At 39.4% G+C, this 24340-nt stretch overlaps 1 protein-coding gene across 1 annotated transcript in view; it reads right to left on the bottom strand.

Annotated features, from left to right (window-relative positions):
- RHOBTB3 (Rho related BTB domain containing 3) overlaps positions 1-20011 on the bottom strand; it is a 52998-nt gene extending 32987 nt beyond the window's left edge. The window contains exons 1-5 of the mRNA XM_042990439.1: positions 19722-20011; positions 19316-19541; positions 14508-14694; positions 5710-5864; positions 2316-2427 (exon numbers count right to left, since the gene is read on the bottom strand). Of these exons, the coding sequence (XP_042846373.1) occupies positions 2316-2427; positions 5710-5864; positions 14508-14694; positions 19316-19541; positions 19722-19723 (682 nt within the window). The 5' untranslated portion in view covers positions 19724-20011. The remainder of the gene's footprint in view (positions 1-2315; positions 2428-5709; positions 5865-14507; positions 14695-19315; positions 19542-19721) is intronic.
- Positions 20012-24340: the final 4329 nt, after the last annotated feature.

Raw genomic sequence — 24340 nt, 5'->3', positions numbered from 1 at the left:
GGAAAGTGTTGCCTGAAGGATATGCAGTCTTCTCAATCAGAATTCAAACTTCTTTAGTAATGAAAATTTTTTCCTCTAAAGCAAAGCTCCAGTCTATAAAACAGATAAGAACAAGGTAATTTGGTGGCTAGGCTCTTCCTGAACTATACCCCACTCATCCTTCTCTCCACTGCCTAAGGCACCTTCACAGACCTTTCGTGGCTAAGAGCAATCTGAAAGCCACTTGCCCCAGAGCCTAGGATCAATCCTTAGAACAAGTCAGCATCAGAAGGAATGCTCAGGGTGATACCTAAAAGAAGGGCACAGGGACAGCCTGTTTGAATTGAGGCTGCATTTACAGACACTTCTGAAGGCCCTGTCTACTAGGTCACCTACTGCCCCCAGCACTGCCCCCAGCGGAGACCCACATGAGAAATTTCCTTTAGTGCTAAATGGCATGAAATGCTTTGCTTTCTCAGAGGAACTTTGCTTTCTCAGAGGAACTGCTTTGAATAATAAGAATGAAGAAATCATCTATCTATCTACATTGTTTATTTGGCTATTCCCCACCCATCTTCTCATCCAGAAAGTATTTAAAGCAGCAAGCTTGCTACATAACAATGTCTCCTCTCACTTTGCACACCAGGAAGTTCAAAGCAAATGTGTATCACTCATGATTTATATACCTGCATGTGTATAAAAACCCGGAATTGACTTCCCGTACTAATTTATTATTTTCTTGATTTTTAATTTATATTGATTTATTTAACAAATACTTATCAAGTACCTGCTTTTTAAAACAATATCCATAACAAATTGACCTCACAGAGTACTATTATTTTATTTCTATCACAAAATTAGGCAAAAAATTTGGGGCATCTGGGTGGCTCAGTCAGTTAAGCATCTGACTCTTGATTTCAGCTGAGGTCATGGTCTCACAGTTTGTGAGTTTGAGCCCCACACTGAGTTCTGCACTGACAGTGGGGAGCCTGACTGGGATTCTCTCTCTCTACCTCTCACTCTCTCTCTGCCCCCTCCCCCCCACCCCCGCCCCTGCTTGGTGCTCATGCACACTCTCATGCCCGTGATCTTTCTCTCTCTCTCAAAATAAATAAATAAACATTAAAAACAATAGGCAAACATTTTAATAAAACTTAATTTTGATAAAAATTGTATTTATTTAATTTTAACTGTATTTTCCTCTAACCTTGTGTTATTAACACTTTCAGACATTCAAAAAAGTTGAAAGAATGATACATAAGCACACACATGTCCTTCACTTAGAATCTGCAATTATTGATATTTTGTCATGTTTGGGGTGCCTGGGTGGCTCAGTCAGTTAAGCTTCTGACTCTTGGTTTTGATTCAGGTCATGATCTCACAGTTTTGTGAGTCCAAGCCCCGCATCAGGCTCTGCGCTGGTAGCATGGAGTCTGCTTGGGATTCTCTCTCCTTTCTCTACCCCTTTCCTGCTTGCGCTCTCTCTCAAATAAATAAACTTAAGGGGAAAAAATTTTTGTCATGTTTGCCTTATCTCTAGATAGGCACACACTTACACATTCCTATTGCTGAACCACTTAAGAGTAAGTCGTGATCATCAGGATACTCCAGCTCTAAATACTCTCATATTCATTTCCAAAAAATAAGGACATTCTTCCATTAATCACAGAACCATTACCATACATATGAAAATTAACAATAATTCCATCATGTCATCTAATTTCTAGTCCATATTAAAATTTTACCCAACTGTCCTAAGAGTCTTTTAGAGGTTTCTATTGAACTAGTATCCAATCAAGGTTCACACACTGCATTTGGTTGTTATTTCTCTTAGATTTTTTTAAAATTTTAATGTTCATTTATTTACTTTTGATAGAGCACAAGTGGTGGAAGGACAGAGAGAGACAGAGAGACATGGAATCTGAAGCAGGCTCCAGGCTCTGAGATGTCAGCGCAGAGCCCAACGTGGGGTTCGAACCCACAAACTGAGAGATCATGACCTGAGCTGAAGTCAGACAGTTAACCAACTGAGCCACCCAGGCGCCCCTCTTAGATTTTAATCTAGAACAGCTCTTCACCACATACACTATTTTTTAAAGAATCTACAGATTCAAGTTTAAGACTATTCCTCAAAATGTGGTCCAAGTGCCACCTGTTTCAGAATCACCTGGAAACTTATTTTAAAAGCAGATTCCAGGCCCCATCCCAGGTTTACTGAATAAGAATACCAGGTGAGTCATCAACATACTCAAATTTGGCAACAATTGCTCTAAGACTTGTGAAGTGATCGATAATAAATATCAATCAAATGTGCAGACATTGGTTAGTAAATGCACCTGGTTGTTCAAGCTGAGGTGGTCTAACTCCATGAAACGAGTTGCTCATTTTCCTTTTCTTCATTTTTTCACTTGTCTTCTGATTTAAGGCTTGAATCATAAAATACTCCAACTAAAACATGAATCAAATTTTAAGTAAAGCGTCAACAAAATTATGTATCTGACATGATTATTTGTACCCCAAATCACATTTGCCAAATGTTCAAATGCTGGTACCATCTACAAGTACGCTTTAGCAAACACTTGTAAACAAGTTTTTTATTTAAAGACAAAAAATGTATCAAGTAGAACAGACTGTGCCTTGTCTAAGCATAAATAAACTATCCATTCAAGAAGGAACTGTTCATTCTCTTGAATAATCAAGAAAGCCCAGCAGTACAACTGTGGGACTGTCAATAACTGTCTCGTGGGCAACCGCGGCAGTTAATAGTAGAGACATTCAAAGCAGGGCAGATCTGGCTCTACGTCACAGATGCTCACATCAACTGGGGATGTTTTCATATGTTCTATTCTTTTCTTGAATAAATTACTTTGAAATACATCCTTTATATGGGAAATCACAAATCCTAAGCACATACACACGCACAGCTCCAGGCCTATGCCTTGACGCTGTGAGACTTGGGGCAAAAATACAAACAGAGATCCATGTACCACATACACAAATATTTAAACATCATAAATAAAGAACTATTACGTAGAAAACATTCTATCCTACTTTGACAGAGGTATCATCATAAAAGCCGAGAAGGCCAGGTTTAGATTTAAATTCTCAGACGACTCAGAGCTTCACGTAGCACAAGGAACTGTCCTGTAACTCCTGGGCCCGGAGGCTGTCCTTTCTTCTCACCCTCTGCTCCATCCCACACCTCAAGGAGCTTTACGTATACAAGTAGACATCCATGCCTACACACCCAACGTCTGCCTCCCCTCCTCCATTCCTCAAAAGCAGTCACCCTTCGGCCACCTGTCAGAACTAAGGACATACACACTAGCAATGCAGTCCACCTTCAGGATGATGGACCCAGGAAAAAGGCCTGCACAGGCCTTGGAAACAGACTGAGTGCACTGCTAAGAGAATTCTGGGGTCCTCGGTTTTGGAACATGGTCACAACACTGTATAACAGAACCTTCTGCTCTGTGTTGATGGAAATGCTCTGTAATATCTGTGCTATTCGACACAGTAGCCACTAGCCACATGTAGCTACTGAGGACCTGAAATGTGGACAGTACACCTGAGGAACTGAATTTTCTTTAATTAATTTAAATATAAATAGCCACATGTGGCTAGTGGCTACCATATTGGATGTGCAGGTCTAGAAGGGGCTACTAGCTGCAGGTGGGCAAATGCGCTTGGCTCCATCATCACGTGCCATATGTGGGAGCAGGGATGGGGTGCAACTGGAGGAGGGTCAGATGGGGCTCCCTAAAGCTCAAGGGCATGTACTCTCCTTCCCAGGTTTTCATCTTCGACTCTCAAACACAAGAGTTTTTTTTTTTTTTTTTTTTTTCTTTTTTAATATAATTTATTATCAAGTTAGCTAACATATAGTGTATACAGCGTGCTCTTGGTTTTGGAGGTAGATTCCCGTCATTCATCACTTACATACAACACACAGTGCTCATCCCAACAAGTGCCCTCCTCAATGCCCATCACCCACTGATCCCTCCTTCCTGCCCCCCCCCCATCAACCCTCAGTTTGTTCTCTGTATTTAAGAGTCTCTTATGGTTTGCTTCCCTCTCTGTTTGAAAGTATTTTTTCAGACACAAGATTTCACTCTGACATTATCATCTCCATCTATATTCCTGCAAATGCCACTATTTCTTACACTCAAGATCGCAGCCATACTTCACTATTCAAGAATCTGAAAAGGGTCACTCTGATCTTATTTCCATATCCTCACTAAGTCTTAGGGAAAAAAGAAACTGTCATGTCTTTTCTCCCAACCTTGACCACTTCTTCAATCCTTATCATGCCTCCAACCCTAATTGCAACACTAGGTGTTAGGAACAAAGACAAACAAGGAGGAGGAAGAGAAAGAGAGCAGAGAACATGGGAGGTGGCAGGTGGGAAGTGTGACCATGAGAATTTCAGGTTCGGGAAGTGGGGCAGAACACAAGGAGACCTACATACCCCAAGAGAATCAGGCCCCCCCTCTCCAACAAAAGAAACTGAACTATCATTTTCCCCCAGTTTCCTAGGTATTTCAGGGATATACAAGATTCTTAGACTAAGACTTTTTTTAATCCACTACAATATTAGATTTGAGTCCTGTCTATCTTTCTAATCCTTTCTACTTTTTATTTGTCACCATAAATAAATTTAAAAAGTTTCTCACAATCATTGATAATATCAATATTATGAGTATATCTTCCTTAATGTAGCTATATTGTTGTTTCTCTACATTACTGAGTTAAAAATAGCCACTTACACATGATAGAAATGAGGACCATTTATATTTGGTTCCAAGTTTAACATTGGTTGTTATTTGGAGTTTAGTAACTTCACAACAAATGAAATTTCTACAGTCATCTGTGGAGACCTCAACATTTGGACACAAATCTACATAATGAATAATCTGGCATACTGGAAAGAGTACTTGATGAAGAGCTGGGGAACTAACAGAGAAGTCTAAAGTGCTTCTGCTCAATGAAGGGTTTACACTGGTTTAAACCTCTTATCCGTGTTTACCAAATTTGTCTGCTGAAAGGAGTCACCTGTTGGGGATAGTTTCAAAGGCAGTTTTAAATGGCATGACTCCACAGTATTCTCCAAGCACCATGCCGTCCTAATATTGTAGGGTAGATTCTGTGGGCTAAGAAGGGCCTCCAAATGCCTGCAAGACCCAACAAATGCCATTGCAACAGAGCAAACAAATCCCACCTTCTCACATATCCAACAACAAGCTATTTGTAGAAGTAGTTTCTATGGATATTTTTGAGCTGCATCACTTAGGAGTATATGAAATATTGCCGAAGCACACACAGAGGAAGAAAAATCATTTTTTTCAAATAGTAGATAGAAATAAAAACCTTTCAGGGCCCAATGATCAGGTTATGAGGCTCACTGAACTGTGTGAAGATTACTAATAAAATTGACATAACAGGCTTGTGTGAGTAAACATGCTTTTGATATATACAACAAAAACCAATAAACTGTCACCAAGTGGAAAATTCCAAAATATTTTATTAGATGATAGAAAATGTTTAACTTGGAGAGAAAAATAAAATTGTAATTTGACTCTGACAAAAACTTTTCTTCTACTCTCATTTTATTTCTCGAAGTTAAAACCAATCATGTTTTTAAAACTAAAGTTCTAACTGAGGTTCTAGAAAATACCTTCCCAGCCAACTTGACAAAGGACCTTAATTTACATAACAGGGATTACCACTTACCACTCCTCCAAAATACTTTCCTATGTAGAAGTCATCAAGGCTGTGTAGTTCAAGATAGGTGGCTCCTAGTTCTTTAGCAAGTTGGATCCCTTCGGTTGTACTGACACAGCTCCCTCTGTCTGAGGTACACAGTGGGCATGTACACGGTAATTCTTCTGAGAAAATAAATACAAGTAACAAAGAGCTTTGAAATTAAATAGGAAAAAATATACATAGACAATCTAAACATTAAACAACAAAGTAAGAGCTCATACGAGAACCACAGTCCAGGGACAGTTAGTACACCCACCATCTATCCACTAGATTCTGAATAAAAAGCATCAATGTTAATATAAAGCTCCCCAAAGTAAACAAGCTTTAAGTGAAAGAAGAAGAAACCATATTTTAGAAAAGAATTTAAAAACAAGTGAATATACATTACCAAGGCTACTATAGTAATTAAGCCAATCAGCTAGTAATGGAGGACATGTTTCCTTTTATACAATCCTGACATCCTGAGTATCAGTACAAATTTAACAATTTAATTGCCATGGGTTGGGTCTTTGTTCTTTTCTTTCTTTCTTTTTTTTTTTTTTTTTCTTCCTTTGGTGATAAACTTGAAATATATTCACCAAGTTGACTAGATCTGAATCTTCAAGGCTACGAAACTGCCACTCTCTTTGGAGATTTCACATAAAGTACATTCTTATTAATCCAAACATCTTAATTATTAGACTCTAAAGTATTCAACTGCAAAGACCACATTCAATCACTTATCTTTCTCTTCAAGATTAAAAAATCATAAACTAAAAGAATAAAAACGTTTTTATTAAAAATGTGAACTATCCCAAGAGTCATGGTTGTACCATGTACAGATCTATGACTGGGAAGGTGGTAGATCAAGCATCTATAAGAATACTTCTTAGAAAGCTACAAATGTATGTTCATCTGTGAATTCATCAGCTAGCTTTGTTTTGTTTCATGACACATCAGATATGTCACTGTATAAAAGACAGCCAAGTCAAAGGGGGATAAATCCATTTCTAGAAATGCATTTTGTTATAGATTAGCTTCCCTAGAGAATCAGACTCTGAGATGGAGACTGGTGTGCAGGAGGTTTATTGGGGAGGGAGGTGCTCTTGGGAGCAAACGGTTTCAGGGGTGAGGGAAATGGGGCTGGGCAGAGAAAAAATTTGAACTGCAATATAGCTACAACAAAGATCTCAGCCGATCCTACTGGGAAGTCTGGAGCTCAGATGGCCCTTTAGAATGAATGGTTCCTCATTTGGGGGAAAGAGAGATGGGCCTTTGTGTCCCTGTATCAAATAAGATAATGAGTAATTAGATGAGGGCTGCCATGGGTGAGGCAGAACCTTGGGTAGGCAGCTTCTACCAGCACAAGGTAATTCCCAGTCCCTAGGAGGAGATTCAGCTGTGAATCAGCAGCCAGCAGTTCAGTACCTGAGGGAGGAAGGATGGTGGCCCTCAAAGGGCATTTGGGCAACTTACCACAGCATACACAGCGAAGTCCTTACCAAGCACCTGCATATAGATAGAGCATGTGTATATACATATGGAGTATACTCTACGGAGGTTTAGTGCATGTGCCTGCTATGTACGTAACTATGTAATAATTTCAGCTTCACTGAAAGCATTTTAGAGCTCAGAGACCAGGAATTTGCATCCTCCTTCTGCAGAGGAGGAAAGTGAGGGTCAGGGAAGATGAGTGCCCTGGACAAGTCTCCTGGTGTGTCAGAAATGGAAAACAATGATACAACTGTTACTTGCTCTATCTGGTAAGTAAAGTGAAACAAAAGATAGGATAAAAATTTAGTCTGAGTGAAGAATTACTGAGTAAAGATACAGTGATTTAAAAGTTAAGTGTGGGTTCTCAAAATTAAGCCATGATTTCTGAATTTTTGCTTTTACTTTTAGTAAAAGATCATTTTAGTTCTGGAGCACATAAAGTTTTTATACAGAATGTAGCCTATGTTGAAAAATAACACAATGGTATTTCACATTCTTTACAAAGATTGATAAACAGTGCCTTTGATTTTCTGAAGACAGAAGCCTTCTTATGTCTACAAAGCTCTCCTTATGCTGATGGAATGGGGTGAGTAGGCAGACCATCTTATTAAACTGTATTTCTGAACAAAAATAAAGCCAAGTGCTTCAAGTGGAAAATTAAGTGAATGTAATGTAAAAAATTTTTAACAAGTAATCTTGATTTGAAGGAAAATACAACTAATTTCAGGTGTAACCCAGCTGAGAAAGGTTTTCAGCTGTGTGTAGGCATTACCCTTACTGACACACATGCCTAGAAAACCCCTCTTCACATCTAATCTTCACAATCTCCGTGTGTCACAGAACACCTTTTTGTTCATATGCACCCGGAAGGAAAAAAATGTCTCATCGTTATGTGTTGGATATAGGAGGAAAGCCAGTAAAACATTTATGGAATAAATAAACCTATATTAAGCCTTTCATTAAGAACAATCAGAGGACCCAAATAATTTTAAATTGTGGTGTATTCTTCAGATCACTCTGTGAGCCTACCTCAGGGTCACAGGGACTCTGTGAATCAGTGTTAGACTTCTCATTAACACTGTAGTCTTTTTTACTTCTCTTACATGATAATCTTTTAAGGTGTTATCAGAAATGTCTATTTTTTAAAGCAAACACAAAGTAACTCTGGAATTCAAATGAACTGCGGCTCTTTCAAAGCAGCAGCTTTCAGAATCTGAAGGGTGATTCTTACAATGTTGCCAGTGCCTGAAAGCTTTAGAAAGAACTTTTAAGAACTCTAGCTTAGCGATGTACTCAGCTCTATCAGAACTTCAAAATGAAAAGAAGACAGGATGCCCATTTGGGAGAGCTCAAGGCTATGAATACCCTGAGGCATGTTCAGAAAAAAAAACTCTCTTTCAGAGATAGATTCAATATTTAGTAAAAAGCCAAAAATTTTTTCAAAGCCAAATGTGATGAAGACATACATAGATAGTCAAGCTTGTCAAAACATGTGTAACAAAGGAAAATAGTAAAACTGATTGTTTTTGCTGACCTATTTCTGAAAAGAACTCAAGAGAGGAATTACCAGAACACCCAACACAGCTACTTGTATTGCAAGGGACTCGGGGAGGGAAGCAATACAAGTCCTTGGGTTGAATATCAGATTTAGCTTGGTAATTAATTACTTTGCAATCACATGTCTATGTGAAATTAATTTCATCTTAAGACCACTCATTCACTAATTAAACAAATGTTTACTGAACACCTACCATGTATCAAACAAGAAATATAAAGATACACAGACAAAAGCTCAGAGTCAACTGGGCCAACAGAGACAGGACTGCACAGAATTATAATATAATAAATATAATAAATACTAAAATAAAGGTGTACAAAATCACCATGGGAACATAAGAGAGGAAATTAACTCTGCCTGAGGGATTGTGGAAGGCTTCACAAAGGAGGCACTGGTTTACTAGACAAGGATGAATTTGCCATACAGATAACAGGAATTGTGCAGAAGGGCACTCCAGTCAGGGGTGGGGAGCATATGCAAGGTCTGGATGTGAGGAAAAAAACACAACATGTTAGCTTCCAGTTTCAAAATGGAAAGCTAAGCTCACATTGCAATTTCCTCTCCCAGAGAAATCACAGAAATAATTAAATAAAGGGGAGGGAGAGGAGAGGGGGAGGGAGCGAAAAAGGAGGGAAGGAACAAAGGGAGGGGTTGGGGAAGGATGAAGGGAGATGTGCATATACAGCCACATTCAAAAATTAAGAGGAGAGAATCTCATCAGCCCAGAAACTGGGAGCACCTGAAAGGCTGAAGGCAGATAGCATACGACCAAAGAGGGAAACTGAGGCTCAGGGGACAGGTGGGAAGTCTTACACTGGAGAACATTAAGAGTACTCAGTGCTCACTGATGGGGGCACAACAAGGAGGCCCAAGGGCAACTGAGTGGAGATTAGCTGGAGAACTCAGTGGAAGCAGCTAGGCTTGCAGATCTCATATGAGCTCTCACTCCTACCCTGACCCCAGAGAGCAACTGGACAGAGGAGGAGAAAGGCGTTAATCCAACAGAGAATCTAAACTGCAAAATGAGGCAAATTAAGAATTATCCAGGGGCACTTGGGTTGCTCAGGTGGTTGAGCACCCGACTCTTGATTTTCGCTCAGGCCATCATCCCAGGGTCATGGGATCAAGCCCCAAGTCGGACTCCATGCTGAGTATGGAGACTGCTTGTGATTCTCTCTCCCTCTCCCTCTGCTCCTCCCCTGCTCAGGTGTGTGCACACACATATCGGCCCACTCTCAAAGTCAATAAATAAACTTAAAAAAAAAAAAACTATCCAAAGTTTAAAAAGCATCCATACCATGAAATAAAATCTCATCAGATGAAAGGACTTAGAATGCTCCCCCCTCAAAACAAGACTTAATAAAGCAATCAAAACAAAATCTTAAAGTAAGTATAATTAATTGAGAGAGGTTTTCTTCTTAAAGTATTTACATTCTTAACACATGAAAAAGAAATCAACCAATTAGAGATCTTGGATGTGAGAAACTGTTGAAATAAAAAAAAAAAAGTAATAATGTAAAAGAGCAGGAGAGACCCAGTAGAAGTAATTTGTGAGGTAGGAAAAAAGACCAAAGAATTCTCCCATAATACAACACAGAGAAATAAAGGGTTAGGAAATACAAAAGAAAGATAAAAGTAACAGAAGAGAGATCCAGAAGTCTCATCATCAGTCTAATAAGAGAACAAAAAGGACAGAGTAAAGAAAATGTAGGGAAGGTGATATCTGAAGAAATCATGAAGTTGAGACTTGCCCAGATCTAAAGAAAGACCTTAAGTTCATCAAGTAGTTCTGTGCAACAGGTACATAAGACACAAAAGATTACACTCTACAAGGCTAAAGAAGCAGTCAGGAGCTATATCATGAACGATCTTGCATTTTAGGTAAGACTTTACAAGAGAAAATTATTGAAGTGAGATACAAATACTGGATGAAAATAATGGAATCAATAGGAACCCATGATTAAAAGAAATACATGGTTCTATCCAATGAAAGGGTCTTGAAGCAATGACACTTAAAGTTATGAGCACCCCTAAAGTCCAGATCTTGGTTTCTAAATATCATTGCTCACCAAATGGAACCCGGGCTCCCTGAAGAAATGACTGATTTCCAGGGCTGGAGCAGGCAGAATAAGGTGAGCCTGGAACATCTTATGTCAGAAAATAAGGAAGGACTCAAACATTAATCAGAACTAGCTTGAAAAGTCTTCCTTCATGCAAATTTGGGATAATACAAACAACAGAAAGAATAAGAACAAAAGATTATAAAATATGTAATTTAAAAAACAAAGCCATGAATCATAATGATCTAAAAAATGTGGGAGCAGGGAGAAGGGAAAGCTCTATTTAGAGAAGAATACCAACTAATAAGTGTAGGAGGAATGACAGAAAATCACTATTTTGCAATCACAATGATCACAACTGAAGGAATTATGCAAAATAATGGGCTCAGATTCTTTAAAAATGTCAATGTTATGAAAGATAAAAAAAAAAAAAGGATGGGGAATTGTTCTGGATTTAAAAAGACTAGACAGACATAACAATTAAATGCAATGAGTAGTCCTTAATGACATTCTGGATTTAAAAAAAAAAAAAAACAGCTTTGGAACAACTGGGAAAATGTGAATATGGATTGTATTTAAAATAATAATACAATAGATAATAGTATGTCACATTTCTTGAATGATGGTTGCATTATGGTTGATAGAAGAATGGCACTGTCTTACATAACACATGCTGAATTAATTAGGATTGAAGAAATCCCATAATTTTATAATTTACTCCCAAATGAAAGAGAAAGAGAGAGGATGTGTGTGCATGTGTGTATTTGTAATCTCTGGGATTCACTGTTCTATTCTGGTCAATTTTCTTAGGTTTGAAATTTTGCAAATAAAAGGAAAAAAAGAAGAGAGTTTCTAAGGAACATTAAAGCAATGACTATCATGATCTGACTTGTATTCTAGGGTGATTATTCTGAGAGGATTTATTTCAGGAAGAAGCAAGGCAAGAACAGAAGGACCAGAGGCCAATTTACCATAAAGCCGATGAACCCTTATCTTGTGGGTCCCTTCCAAAGCCCTGGGAGAAACCTAAGCAATAGATGGTTAACATCATCATTTGCTTTTGCAAAATTTGCAAAATAAGATATTCTAACTATGCTTGGTTAAGACCACTGTCTCTTTTCCATTCCAACTCCCTTCACCTTCCATCAGGCAGCTCTGAAGTATGACAGACATTTTGGGGATCCTGCTAATGGGACTTGAAATTTAGGTTTAGTGGGATATTATCTGTGGTTTGTAGTCACTTCCTTGTACAGTTAAATGTTTGAGAACTGTCTTGGTACACGAATAGCCTTCCGGAATGCTTCTGTCACCCAATGTGCAGACTTTTTTGGTGTCTTGAAGACAAAGATGCCAAGCTGAAAGAGGAACACAACACAAACTATAATGCCCAGCACCAACAAGATGTGAAGAGCAAAGAAATATGCTGGAAGAAAAACTAATTCTCATATTCTTCTCTACATAGAAAATAACAAAACCAGTTACCTTAGGAAAAAGTGATCAAAGACTGCACAGCCAAAAAACATAAGGAAAATTAAAGAAATGTCAAGCTGTTAAATAGTAGAAATGTTTTTTAAATGTCTGTGGTATTTGACAGCTTTTTAGATTTGCAACTCATCATGCTTCCTTTTCTCATTCTAAATATTCATGAGTGTGCGTGTGTGTATCTGTAATGTTGTAGTTTTTTTTCCCAACAAGGACCTCTAAAATTGTTTAAGTTTCAGGTCCTACAAAATCAGGGACTACCCCTTGAGACCAAATAGAAGGCCACTATGACAGATAATTACATGATTAAGATCTGAAATCCAATGAAGAAAAAGAGAATGCATGGAGTTTGAGGTTTATTTGAAATGTAAAACCAAAAGGGCTTCTTAGTCAACTGGATATGGGAAATGGGAGGAAAGCTGGGTTGGATGATTCTAGTTTGGGTGAATGAATGGGTTTGACATCATTCACCAAGGCAGGGAATTCAGCAGAAAGAGGAAGATTCTGTGGAGATACTGGCCAGGAGAGAAACTAGAGCCAGAGAAACAGACTGGGTATTCATCAGTGTCTATACAGGGAAAGGTAAAGCACCAGATTAACAAATTCAAGGTCAGAGTAAACAGCAAGAAGTGAAGCCAAAGGATGAAACCCTGGGAAACAACTAGTGCTGTGTTGGTTCAATATGTGTACGGGGGTGGGGGGTGGTGTTGACCACTAAGAAGACAGAGAATTAAAACAACCAAGAAACAAAGAATAGCTTTTTTAATTGAAGGGAGAGATGTGTTTGAATAACTTCAAAGGATGAATTGTTATTAAAATATAAATCAAATTAAAGGGTAAATGTAAATGGATGTCAAATTTGTCAATAAGCATTTAACTGGTAACCATGGGTGAGAACAAACGCAGTATAATTGCGAAAGTCAAAGTCAGACTGTAGTGGACTGAAGAATAAATGGGAAGTCAGGAAGTGGACTCAGGAAGTGTGGATGACTCTTTCAAGAATCGAGGCCTGCAATAAAAAGAAACTTAGGGAAGTAGAGGGGATGTGCGGTCAAGGAAGGGTCAAGCCTACTTTATTTGTGTCTTCTAATGCTAAACATACACCTACCCTACCACTATGACCCCAAATCCTACTCCTAGGAAACTTAGGCATCATTAAAAGGAGAGTGAATAAATAAATCACAGCACATTCACACAACTGAAAATATACACCAAAATAACAAAATATAGTTAAGTGCAACATGGATATATGCCCAGAATATTAAGCTAACTGAAATTAGACACAAGGTACTACATACGGAATAATTCCTTTTGTATGAAGTTCTAGAATAAGTAGAACTAATCTATACTGTTAGAAGTCAGAATAGCAGTTATCTCCAGGGAGGGGTGCTATTAACTAGGAGGAGGCATAAAAGAGCCCTCCAAAGTGAGGCAAATGTTCTCAATCTTGACCTGTGAGGCGGCTGCATACATATATGTACATGTAGGAAGGCATTAAATTGCACTCTGGGATTAGGGAACTTTACATCCCTTACTTTGCTATACCTTAATGAAAAGGAAAAATAATCAATGAATAAAATTTTAAAGCCAGCCTCACTGAGGAAATACCACTAAGATGGAACTAACAAAATACCACCAAATCAAAGTGAATTCCAAGTTGGCCCTAGGAGATCTGACAATGATATGCATAGCAGCGAATGCTGGCACTGGCTGAACCAAAAGAATCCAGCAGCCTTGGAGTCAACACTTCCTCTCCCTCAGGCGGTGTTGCCAGTGTATTCAGTTTGCTCCTTACTAGCTACCTAGAAACCCTGCACCTAAGCCCAATTCCTTCTGCGGACAATCTATCCTTCCCACTGGATAGACCTTCAGAATGTCAGGAAGAATCTTCCAGGGCTCAGCGCCAGCCTCATACCTTTCCCGAATCAAAAGAACACAAGTACTGACTTCCTTCACTACTGTAGAACAATTTAGAAGACAAATCTGTACCCATCAGAATCACAGCAGTAGTCCGTGACACTTTACTTTGATGTCTCACTATCATACCATGTGATGAAGAGATTAACAGCTGGCATTTGAATGCAGTGATTTTATTCCCAAAAAAAGCCCCATATTAATCATGAATAAACTTAGCGCTATTTAAAATTAACATGGTACCTGCATTCTCATCATAAAAAAAATTAAATACTTACCATTTTGTCTGGTGCCAACAGCAGCAATGATTACTGGAACTGAATTTAATGCCCTTTTAATCACTGGAATATAATTATCCTTTACTTCGTGGAATGAAAACTTGTCATTTACGTTGTATTTGATCACAATGATGTCAGCACTCCCAATTAGATTTCTAGAGGTATACCAATCACTGTCAAAAATGTCCTAAACCAAAATGCAAAGAGCACTTTTTAGTCTACTTGTCTTCAAATGAATCATGAAATAAAATGTAACACATTAAATTTTTTTGCTATAATTTTTGTAATTCATAAAAAGAATTTATTTTTAAATAAGTAACTATCTAAAATTAAAAATGTTTAAAGCCTACCAACTCTTCAATTTTTATGTATTCATTTAGCCTATTCAGCAGTGAGACAGATCTAGGAAATCACTGTCTGTGTGATGAAATACGCAATTTCTTTCAATATGTGCACTTAAAAATAAGCACTTTGTTTTAAAATTATGCCATACTTTTATCACCTAATAAATTTGAAAATGTTAACACTATGGCAGTAGATGCCAGCGCATCAGTATGAGTAAAGAAGCTTCAGAGGATTTTCTGTGACCCAATTAGACACTGCAGGAGTGTTCAAGTGTTTTAAATGGCAATGCATTGTGAATTCTGTGGAGTTCCATGTATTTTATACATATTTTCAAAATTTATACATACCTTTCAACTTAATCCATCCTTTGGACGGTACATTATACATATATAACGTATGTGTGTATATAGGGACGTATGACTTATAAAAAGATACTATGTATTATAAAGTGTCAACATGGTAAAGAATAGATTTTCAATTCCTGTTTTTAGCTTATAGAAATTAAAAATTCAGGATAAACCTTTCAATCTTGAAATTTTTACTTTTGGACTACAGTTAATAATTACCACTATATAGAATCAGAGCCAAAAGTAATTTATTATGAACTCTACTCCTTAAAAGCTTTGATACTTCAAAAGTATTTTTCAAAGGTTTTATGTGAATAGTAGCATAAGAAAAATATGTTTATATATCTTAATACCACAGCTAAGTATGCATTAGTAGCTTTTTTCCTCATATTCTAGTTAACTATTAATCATTATTTGTCCTTTCCTGTGGCCTTTAGTATGTATTTCCAGGATATAATATGGCTAGATTAAGAAAATAGTTAGATGTGGCTAACAGATCCAAAAACTGTTGGGCTATGAAAGTTTGCACTTTAAAATATGAGCCCCAAATAGGGTAATAATGCTGAAATCAATCAGTCAAGATCCATGTGACAGAGCTTTCATCCTATGATGGAAAATTCTGGAGAAGTGTTACACAGCAATGCCCTTTAGAAGAGAGAGCTGCTTCTCACCAGGACCTCCACCATCCCCAGCAAGGCCTCCCCCAATTCCCTGCACCCACCCCAACCCACCTACTTCCTATGAGTACACTCAGAGTAATGAGAACTGCAAAATGTTTGGACATGGATTTTTTGAAATGTTTGGACATGAATTTATTGAAAGTGGGAGCACTGAAAAAGGAAGATTAAAAAAACCAACAAAGAAAAGTAGACAAACTATGGGGACACAAACAGCAAAGGCAAAGTCTTAAGCTTGGAGGAGGGTGGAAGAGGCGGGGAGAAGGGAATTGGGACACAGATCAAGAAAATGTGAAGGCTTCCCAGCAGAGTTCCACACTCATGCTCTTTTCCAAATCCCAAACCACAAACCCATTCAGTTCCAAATGTATCTGCTATAGTATCCAAGTTCAAAGTAAACAAGCATAACAGGGTATATAAGTACAACAAAGAAAGAGAACAAAGTCAGATGAATGGGATTAAAAAAACAAACAAACAACTAGAAATAGGTGGACCAAATGAAACAGCTATTTAACTCTGACAGAACAAATCAAAAGTAACTGCTCTTTGCATTCCAAATAGTTTAAAATTCCAGAGTTACTGGAGAGGTGTACTAGGAAAAAAAGGAAACATTGAGAGGGAAATGTCAGGAGAAAATGGGTTTTGGCATTATTACCACGGATGTATTGAGGATATAAACACTGTAAATAATTGTATTTTTAAAACATCAGTTTCAAATCCTGCACAAGAAAAGTGTGCATGTGTTACCTCATTGCTTTTTGTGGAATATTTCTGGTAAACAGGAAAAGATCTAGAAATAAAATAACGTAACCGCACACACACAAAAAAGAGGATGGGTTTGAGAGAGACATCCTAAATAATGAACTACATAAAATGAATATGAAATGCATTAATTTAAAAGTGCCAAATATATATACCGCAAGGATCCAGAGTAAGGCCATGGATCTACAGAAAAAACAAGAGAAGTACAAACTGTCTCATTCCAATTCCAAGGAAATAACACCACATTCCTAGTCAAACTGTGTCAAAGAGAAAATGCTCCCCTGGTTTCTAGAAATATGAAGGAAATCAAATTCTCCCACCCCTTGTAAATCACTTCCAGGATTTCCTCTAGGAGGTTATGCAATGCAAAGCTTGGAGCCACATTGGGAGAATGGAAATCATTTTTTTTAAATAATCTAAATTTTTGCAGCAAAACAACAACTGTATTCTACTTGACTATGGGGCTGCAAAGTACTGTTTTGTACTTTGCACTTAGTACTAAGTACTAATACCACTGCCTCAGTGTGGTGGCAAATTCACTACATTTGTGTGAATCTTGAATGATGTATAGGAAAACTTCTGCTTAGTGTGACACATGGCTATATTGAAGTCATAATAAACACATTATAGGAGCTACCACCTACTGAGTGCCTACTACACGTCAGCTTCTACACTAAGAACTTTACACGTGCTCCCTCATTTACTCTGCAGCACAGCTCTAGGAGGAAGGGATTATTTTCATTGTATACATAGGAAAAATGAGGCTAAGAGAGGATCGCTGACTTAACCAAGGAAAATCTCTAAGTAGCAATGTGGGGATCTGAAAGCAGGTCCTTCTGCTGTCAAAACCTGTGCTCTATCTGCTCTGTTATATTGAATATTATGTTTCAGTACATGTCAAGTATCAGCTGATAAATACAATCCACCTGAATATCTCTGATGGACTTTTACTTACCACCAAAAAAAGAAAAGCACCTTGGAAGAGAAACTCTATAAATATATTCCCTCATGTTTGAAGATCATTATAACCCCCAAAGTGTACCTGGTTACCAACTCAATGCCTTAAACAGGACCAGAGTCTAAACAAACAAAAGGTTAAGATTAGCACAATAAAACGCAACAATCAGTATATGGCAAAAATCTAGACTACAGACGCTTATTCTAATCCATTCACTTACTACAACACATGATCACAAGTACTGTTTTTTGCTAAATTATCAACATAAACAGGAAAGAGCTAACAGCTCAAAGAAAAAACAGGAAATGTAAAACCTAACATCCAAATTCAGCTTATTTTATTTTCCCTACATTTATTTACTCTACTCACTCAACATCTGTTCCACTGACTGTAGTAAAACTAGTAAGTTTTTAGACTGTACTATCTTTCACAATGAAATGGCCAAAGTGAAGGAAAAAAAAAAGTGTTTCATTTGCTTGCATAGACTCCAGCAAGTTCCTGATCAATGCTTCTTATGACTAGCATCATCACTGTCATAAATGGGAATTCAATACCACTCAGTAATGGAAAAAAACTGTTTTGCATTTATTTTAGCCCATTAATGTAAATATCCTTTAACTGAAAATTTGTTTGGGCTATAGTGATCCTTTCTTGCCATAATTTGCATAAGACATTTTTTTATGTACATTCCATACATTCCTTTAGAAAGGTGTATCAGTTCCCCATAGCACCTGATCTAGCTTTTTAAAATTGCTATTTAAACATACAGTCTCACATAATGAGAATTTGTATCTTCTTTTTCAGACACTCAGCTTTCTTCTGTTATAAAATACAATCTTGAGCTTTAGTTATAATATTATAACTCCAATACCAGTAAAGAATAAGAAATTTCCAAATAAGATTAAATGAAAACATTAAAATTATTACTATTATTGCATACCTCAGTATTACATTATTGTGTACTAAAAATATTTATGTGTCACAGAGTAGATACCTTTCTCCTTTATCAAGTACTCAAGAATCAGACTGAATTTTATCGACTTTATTACAATTTCTTCTAATTATTGCAAATTTTAAAGTTTTTTGAAAATTCCAAGCAGTATTATTATTTCCGATTTATGAGTCACTGAAAATAAATGGCTAATATATCAAGAGTATCTGCATTATTAAAATTAAAAACACGAATTAAAATTTTCAAAAGTGGATAGTGTTGCAAATGAGTGGTTTAAAATTAATTCTCAGTCCCTGTCTCTTCCTCTCCTTTCCAGGGGTCCTATTTCTGAACTGCCCCAATGAAATTTATTTTTGCTTGTGTTGAGCTTTCAGAGGACTTTATTTTTAGAACACTAATATTACACTATCACCAACAGGGTAGGCATGAAAAAACATTGCTCTCTGCGGGTGACACTTGGTGACCCCGTCCCTTGGGGTTGTCACATTCAACTGCCAGCTACCAAGGGACAACCTACAGTCGTGAATTGTAGGAGTAAGCGCTCCAAGTTCCCACTGGGGCTTTTTGCCTTCTAAGAGTGTTCTCTGACCAGGCTGCCCCCCGCCCAGTGAAACAAAGGAAAACGAAGCTTTTCCCAAAAATGTTTTAAAACTCTACCCAGGTGACCCGGACGGTCCACATCCGTGAAAAGGGAAAAAGGGGGAGGAGGAAAACAGATGAAAGAAAAGCTCCGTCAGCCTCGGCACTGAGCAGCGGCCGCCCCTTACCCAGACGGGGCAGTCGTGGACCACCAGCTTGACATTCCCAAACGCGCTGGCCTGATACTCGGTGAACACGGGACGTGCGACCGTACTGGTGGCGTTCAGCAACAAGCTGCTTTCGTCCCCCGAGACCAGCGGGCTTCTCCCCAGGTAAGTGCGGATGAGCCCCGACGGCCGATTGTCCTGGTGAAACGCGTCCCCCTCGTTCCCGAGCGCCACGATGTGAATGGACCTACACGACAGGGAGGGGGTGAGGGGGGAGAAGAGGCGCGTGGTCAGCGCGAGGATCTCTTTAATCAGAACAGGAAGTGCGGGGGGCAGCGCGCGGCGAGGATGAGCGAAAGCCCCTCGCGCTGGGGCGCACGACACGCGTTGGGGTAGAGACAATGGCAGGACCGCGACGCGTACGTACATGATCTCAAATGCAAGGGCAGGGCGGCGACTCGGAGAAAAGCGGCTCCTCGCGGCCTCTCGGGGCCAGGCGGCGGCGTATTCACCCACAATCAGCTCATCCCCGGCCGCGTCTCCTTCGCGCGCCTCCACCGCGGTGCGGCCGACGCAGAGCGGGCCCGCGCGAGCAAGCGAGCGAGCGACCAGGGGGCCGGAGACGTGCGAGTCGGGCCGTGTGCGCGCTGCCAGCCAGTCAGGAAGTGCCCGGGAACATCCCGAGCGGCCCGCCGCTCCCCGCCTCCCCGGCCGCCGCCGCCGCCGCCGCCGCCGCCAAGAGTGGCCCGGCGCCCGGGCGCTGCAGCCCCCTCTCTGCCGCGCTCCCCGGGCCGGGCAGCTGTCGCCTTCTGCTGCCGCGGCTCCTCCTTCTGGCCGAGAGTGAGTTAGGAGAAAAGCCGGGGCCTCCGCCCCCTCGGCGGGCCGGGCGGGCGGGTGCAGCACGTGCTGGCCTTGGGGGTCGAGCGGACGCGGGGGGCGCGCTCCCCGCCGGGGCCCCGGGCCCAGTCAGCGGCTGCCGGATACAAAGGAGCGGCCCGCGCAAGGGCCCCGCGGAATATAAATTAATAAATACAACGCCCAAGCCGGAGAGCTCCTGATCGCCAATCCGCCTGCAGCAAGTTTGTTCAACTCGAAAGGCTGTAACCAGAGCCAGGGAAAGGGGGGTGGGGCGGTGAGGCCCCCGCTCCCTAAAGGCTGGGGAAAAGGGAGGCTGGGGAAGCTAGGCATTCAAGCCTGCTGGCCGCTCCAGCAGCCCAATTTTTTTCCCCTTTTGGCCTTGACCGAAAGTGTTTTACCACGTCTCCCGCTTTGTCATTTGTCAACATGCACTACAGCTGTTTTCTAAAATCATACTTGGGAGAAAAAAATAAAGGCAACATTCATGCTGGGGCAGAAAGAGTTCTTTGTTCACACAGCAATTAATTTGCTAATATCGCTTTTGAGGGATTATTTACTATTTCAAGCTATATTTGGCATAGTTTACCAAAAACTGCAGCTTTTCTTTTTTTTGAGTGCTGGGGTTCTTATTGTGATAATGTTAAGAAGTTACGTGTGAGGTGTTTAACATACGGATAAGCTAAATGCTAGTTTACTTGGAGATTTTCCAGTACACATTAAGGCTACCTATTTAATAACTCCTTAGACCAACTGAAAAAATAACGATCATGCTAATAATGCAAGGATACTTCAGATTCCTTCATGATAACTCACTGAAGTAAAGGTTATGACTGCCTCTGAAGGGCCTCGAACTATCCCAATGCAAATGAACACCCGAGTCCACTAATACCAAGAAGGGCCAGAGGTTACTGTGGGACTCAGCTTCTCCATAAACATGAAAATTCTCACAAGTGCTCTGTGTTGAAAGAGTTATTTCTCCCTTTCCTTATTTATTCATTTTGCCCTACTTTAAAATATCTTTTCTCAAGAGAGCTATTTTGAGGGTATGAGGTACTGAGGAGGGACTGAGGTACTGAGTAGGGGAGTGAAAAGACTAGGATAAGAGGCCTTTGGAATGTGAACAGCTTTTGATTATGGGCCCTTGTTGCTCAGTTGGAAGCAGTATAATATAGTTTCTCATGCTCATAGGGTATAGCAAGAGGCATTATTCATGTAGTCACTGATTTTTATTTTTACAATTTTTTTTAATGTTTATTCATTTTTGAGAGAGAGAGAGAGAGAGAAAGAGGGAAGCAGAGTGTGAGCAGGGGAGGGGCAGAGAGAGGAAGACAGAATATGAAGCAGGCTCGGGCTCTGAGCTGTCAGCACAGAGCCTGATGAGGGGCCAAACCCATGAACCATAAGATCATGACCTGAGCCGAAGTCAAAACCCTTAGCCGACTGAGCCACCCAGGCGCCCTATCACTGATTTTTTTTTTTTTTTTTAAATCTAGTTTCCCTTGCACTAAGTATAATTTCCCTTAGTCTTTAGAACCTAAACCATCCTGAAATACCTAAGAGTATAGGATCACCTTTTCTCTTGGGTTAATAGAAAATATATTTTGTCAATCCCTTCTGGTAACCACAGGTCAAAAACAAAGACACTAGAATGGATGAATGCAGAAAGAAATTGTGGTATGTACCTGCAATGAAATATTATTTGGGATTAAAAAAGAAGGAAATCCTGTCATCTGTTACAATATGAATGAATCTTGAGGGTGTTATGCTAAATGAAATAAGCCAGTCACAGAAAGACAACTACTGCATTATTCCGTTTATGTCCGGTATCTAAGGTAGTCAGACTCTTAGAAACAGAAAGTAGAATGGTGGTTACCAGGGGCTGAGGGTAGGAGGAAATAGAGTTGTTCAACAAGGAGGGTTTCAGTTTTGCAAGATGAAAAAAACTCTAGAGATCTAATGCAAACAAGGTGCATATAGTTAACACTACTGTAATGTATACTTTAAAATGGTGAAGATGGTAAATTTCATGTTATATTTTTATGTTTTGTCACAATACAAAAAAGGGGGGTGGGGATTGGGAAATGGCAGGAAGAAGCATGCATTTTCTCCCCCATTATTGAGTATGGGAGCCAGGCCTATGGTAGGTAGCATGGGAGATACAAAGATACATAAGACTCAGGTGTTACCCTTGAGAAACCAAGTCTATAACTAATGGTCGCTACATTGTGAATATTAATGCACCCAATCCTTTGAAAACATACTGGTTGCTTAAATAATTATAATACAAGCTTATGCATTCAGCAGCAGAGGTAGGTACAAAGTACAAGGTTAAAATTCAGTGAACATTAAGAAGAGACTGTGCCTGTGTGTCACCAGAGAAAAGTTCACAGAGGAAGTAAACAGTGTCTTGAGTCCTAACAGATGAGAAGGAATTGCTAATATGAAGAGGAGGGAGGTGGGAAGGGAGAAAGTTTTAGAAGGAATAGACAGACATCATATGAAAATCACATGCAAAGGTGTAGAGACATGGAAGATCATGGTTTGTTCAGGAAACAGCTGAAATTAACACTGGTGTGCAGATTCCTTTATTACAGCAGACAAAAAAGAGAGTGGTAGAGGCTTTCCAAGAGATTTCAAAAGTCAGACCTGGGAATACTAATTATAGATTAGGGGTCCCTCTGTATATACCAGAGAGCTCAGCTAGATGCTTACCAAACCCATCTTCTTTTCCAGGACCCATAGCTGAACTACATTTTCCAAAGCTTTTACATGTAGATAAGGCCATATCATTAATTCTGGGTAGCAGAATATAATCCCTACTGAGCTGTTAAGAAAAGTGTGCCTTCTCTATTCTCTTTTATCCCTCTCTCTACTAACCGGGTGAAGCCAGGTCAATGTTGAAGCCATTGTTTGAATCTGTTGGTCTGCTGCATGGAGGAAGATTGGGTTCCTGAATGAATGGTTAGAGCAGAGCTGCTTCACAGCATGCATTGTACTGAGACATGAGTGAGAAAATAGATCTTTATTGAGTTAAGCCAAACATTTAAGGGTCAATTATTATAGCAGCTAGTGTTACTTATCTTGGCTAATACAAGATCACAGATGGTCTATTTCTTGATATCGTAAAGATTCTTTTTATAATTATCTTAAGGCTACTTTTTTAAATAATTATTTTCCTCTTATTTACAATTTTTATTTGGTTTATATATTTGTAGTTTCCCTCAGTAGCATTTAATTAAAAATTTACTTTTACTGGGGTATAACAAATTGGATTATCATTAGTCCTCCAGTCTCAAGGTCATGGGGAACACACAAGCAAGCACCTCCCCCCCAAACAACATGCTTCCCTATTTTTGCAGTGGAAATGCCACCATTTTCTATTCATTCTAATAGATGCTCTTATCTCCAGATATAATGTAGCCACATAAAAGCGTTAAAGTATGTGTGAGGTAACTCAGAGAGTTATTACTGGTTCCCAGATCATGAATATTAATATACCAGTCTTTGAGAAATATGCTGATTCCTTAATGACTAGAGAGGAAGCAAGTGTTACTACGGGTAGGTCTGAAGAATTAGGCTTGGCATTAAGATTTTTCCAACTGTGTTTCAAAGGAACTAGTTTTCCATCTGAGGAGGTGGGGGAGAAAGATACCTAGAGAGGTCTGAGCACCACCTTCTCCCATCTCAGAGTCAATCAGAGCAGTGTTATTGTCATCTAATGTTATGTTTTATTTTTTTTTTTCAGTTTATTTATTTTGAGAGAGAGAGAGAGAGAGAGAACAGGTCATGACTTGAGCCAAAACCAAGAGTTGGACGCTCAACTGACTGAGCCACCCAGGAGCCCCTGAAAGAATATATTAGAGTTTCAAGTTTATTTTCAGTAAAAAGAGGGTATTTCTAACATTAAGAGGAACAAAATTTTAAGACTGTCTAGAGCAAGGGTCTCTAAAGTGGGGTACAGAGGATGAACCTGAACCTGAAATTTGAGAATAAAGTATTTGGACTTCTATGTACAAACACATATACTTTTATCAAAATAAAGGGAAAGAAGTCAAGCTTTACTAATATTGAATGTGAGGACTGGCAGCAGCACCCCCACATGGTACATAGGTGGACAGGCACCTGGGGTGCTCTGGGGAGAGGGTGCGAGCACAGCAGCACACAGAACAGAAGGGAGGGCTCTCTCCA

The sequence above is a fragment of the Panthera tigris genome, chromosome A1 (genome assembly GCF_018350195.1).
Source record: "Panthera tigris isolate Pti1 chromosome A1, P.tigris_Pti1_mat1.1, whole genome shotgun sequence".
NCBI classification, from domain to species: Eukaryota; Metazoa; Chordata; class Mammalia; order Carnivora; family Felidae; genus Panthera; species Panthera tigris.
Note: the sequence above shows the minus strand (reverse complement) of the source record. Positions and strands in the feature narration are given on the sequence as shown.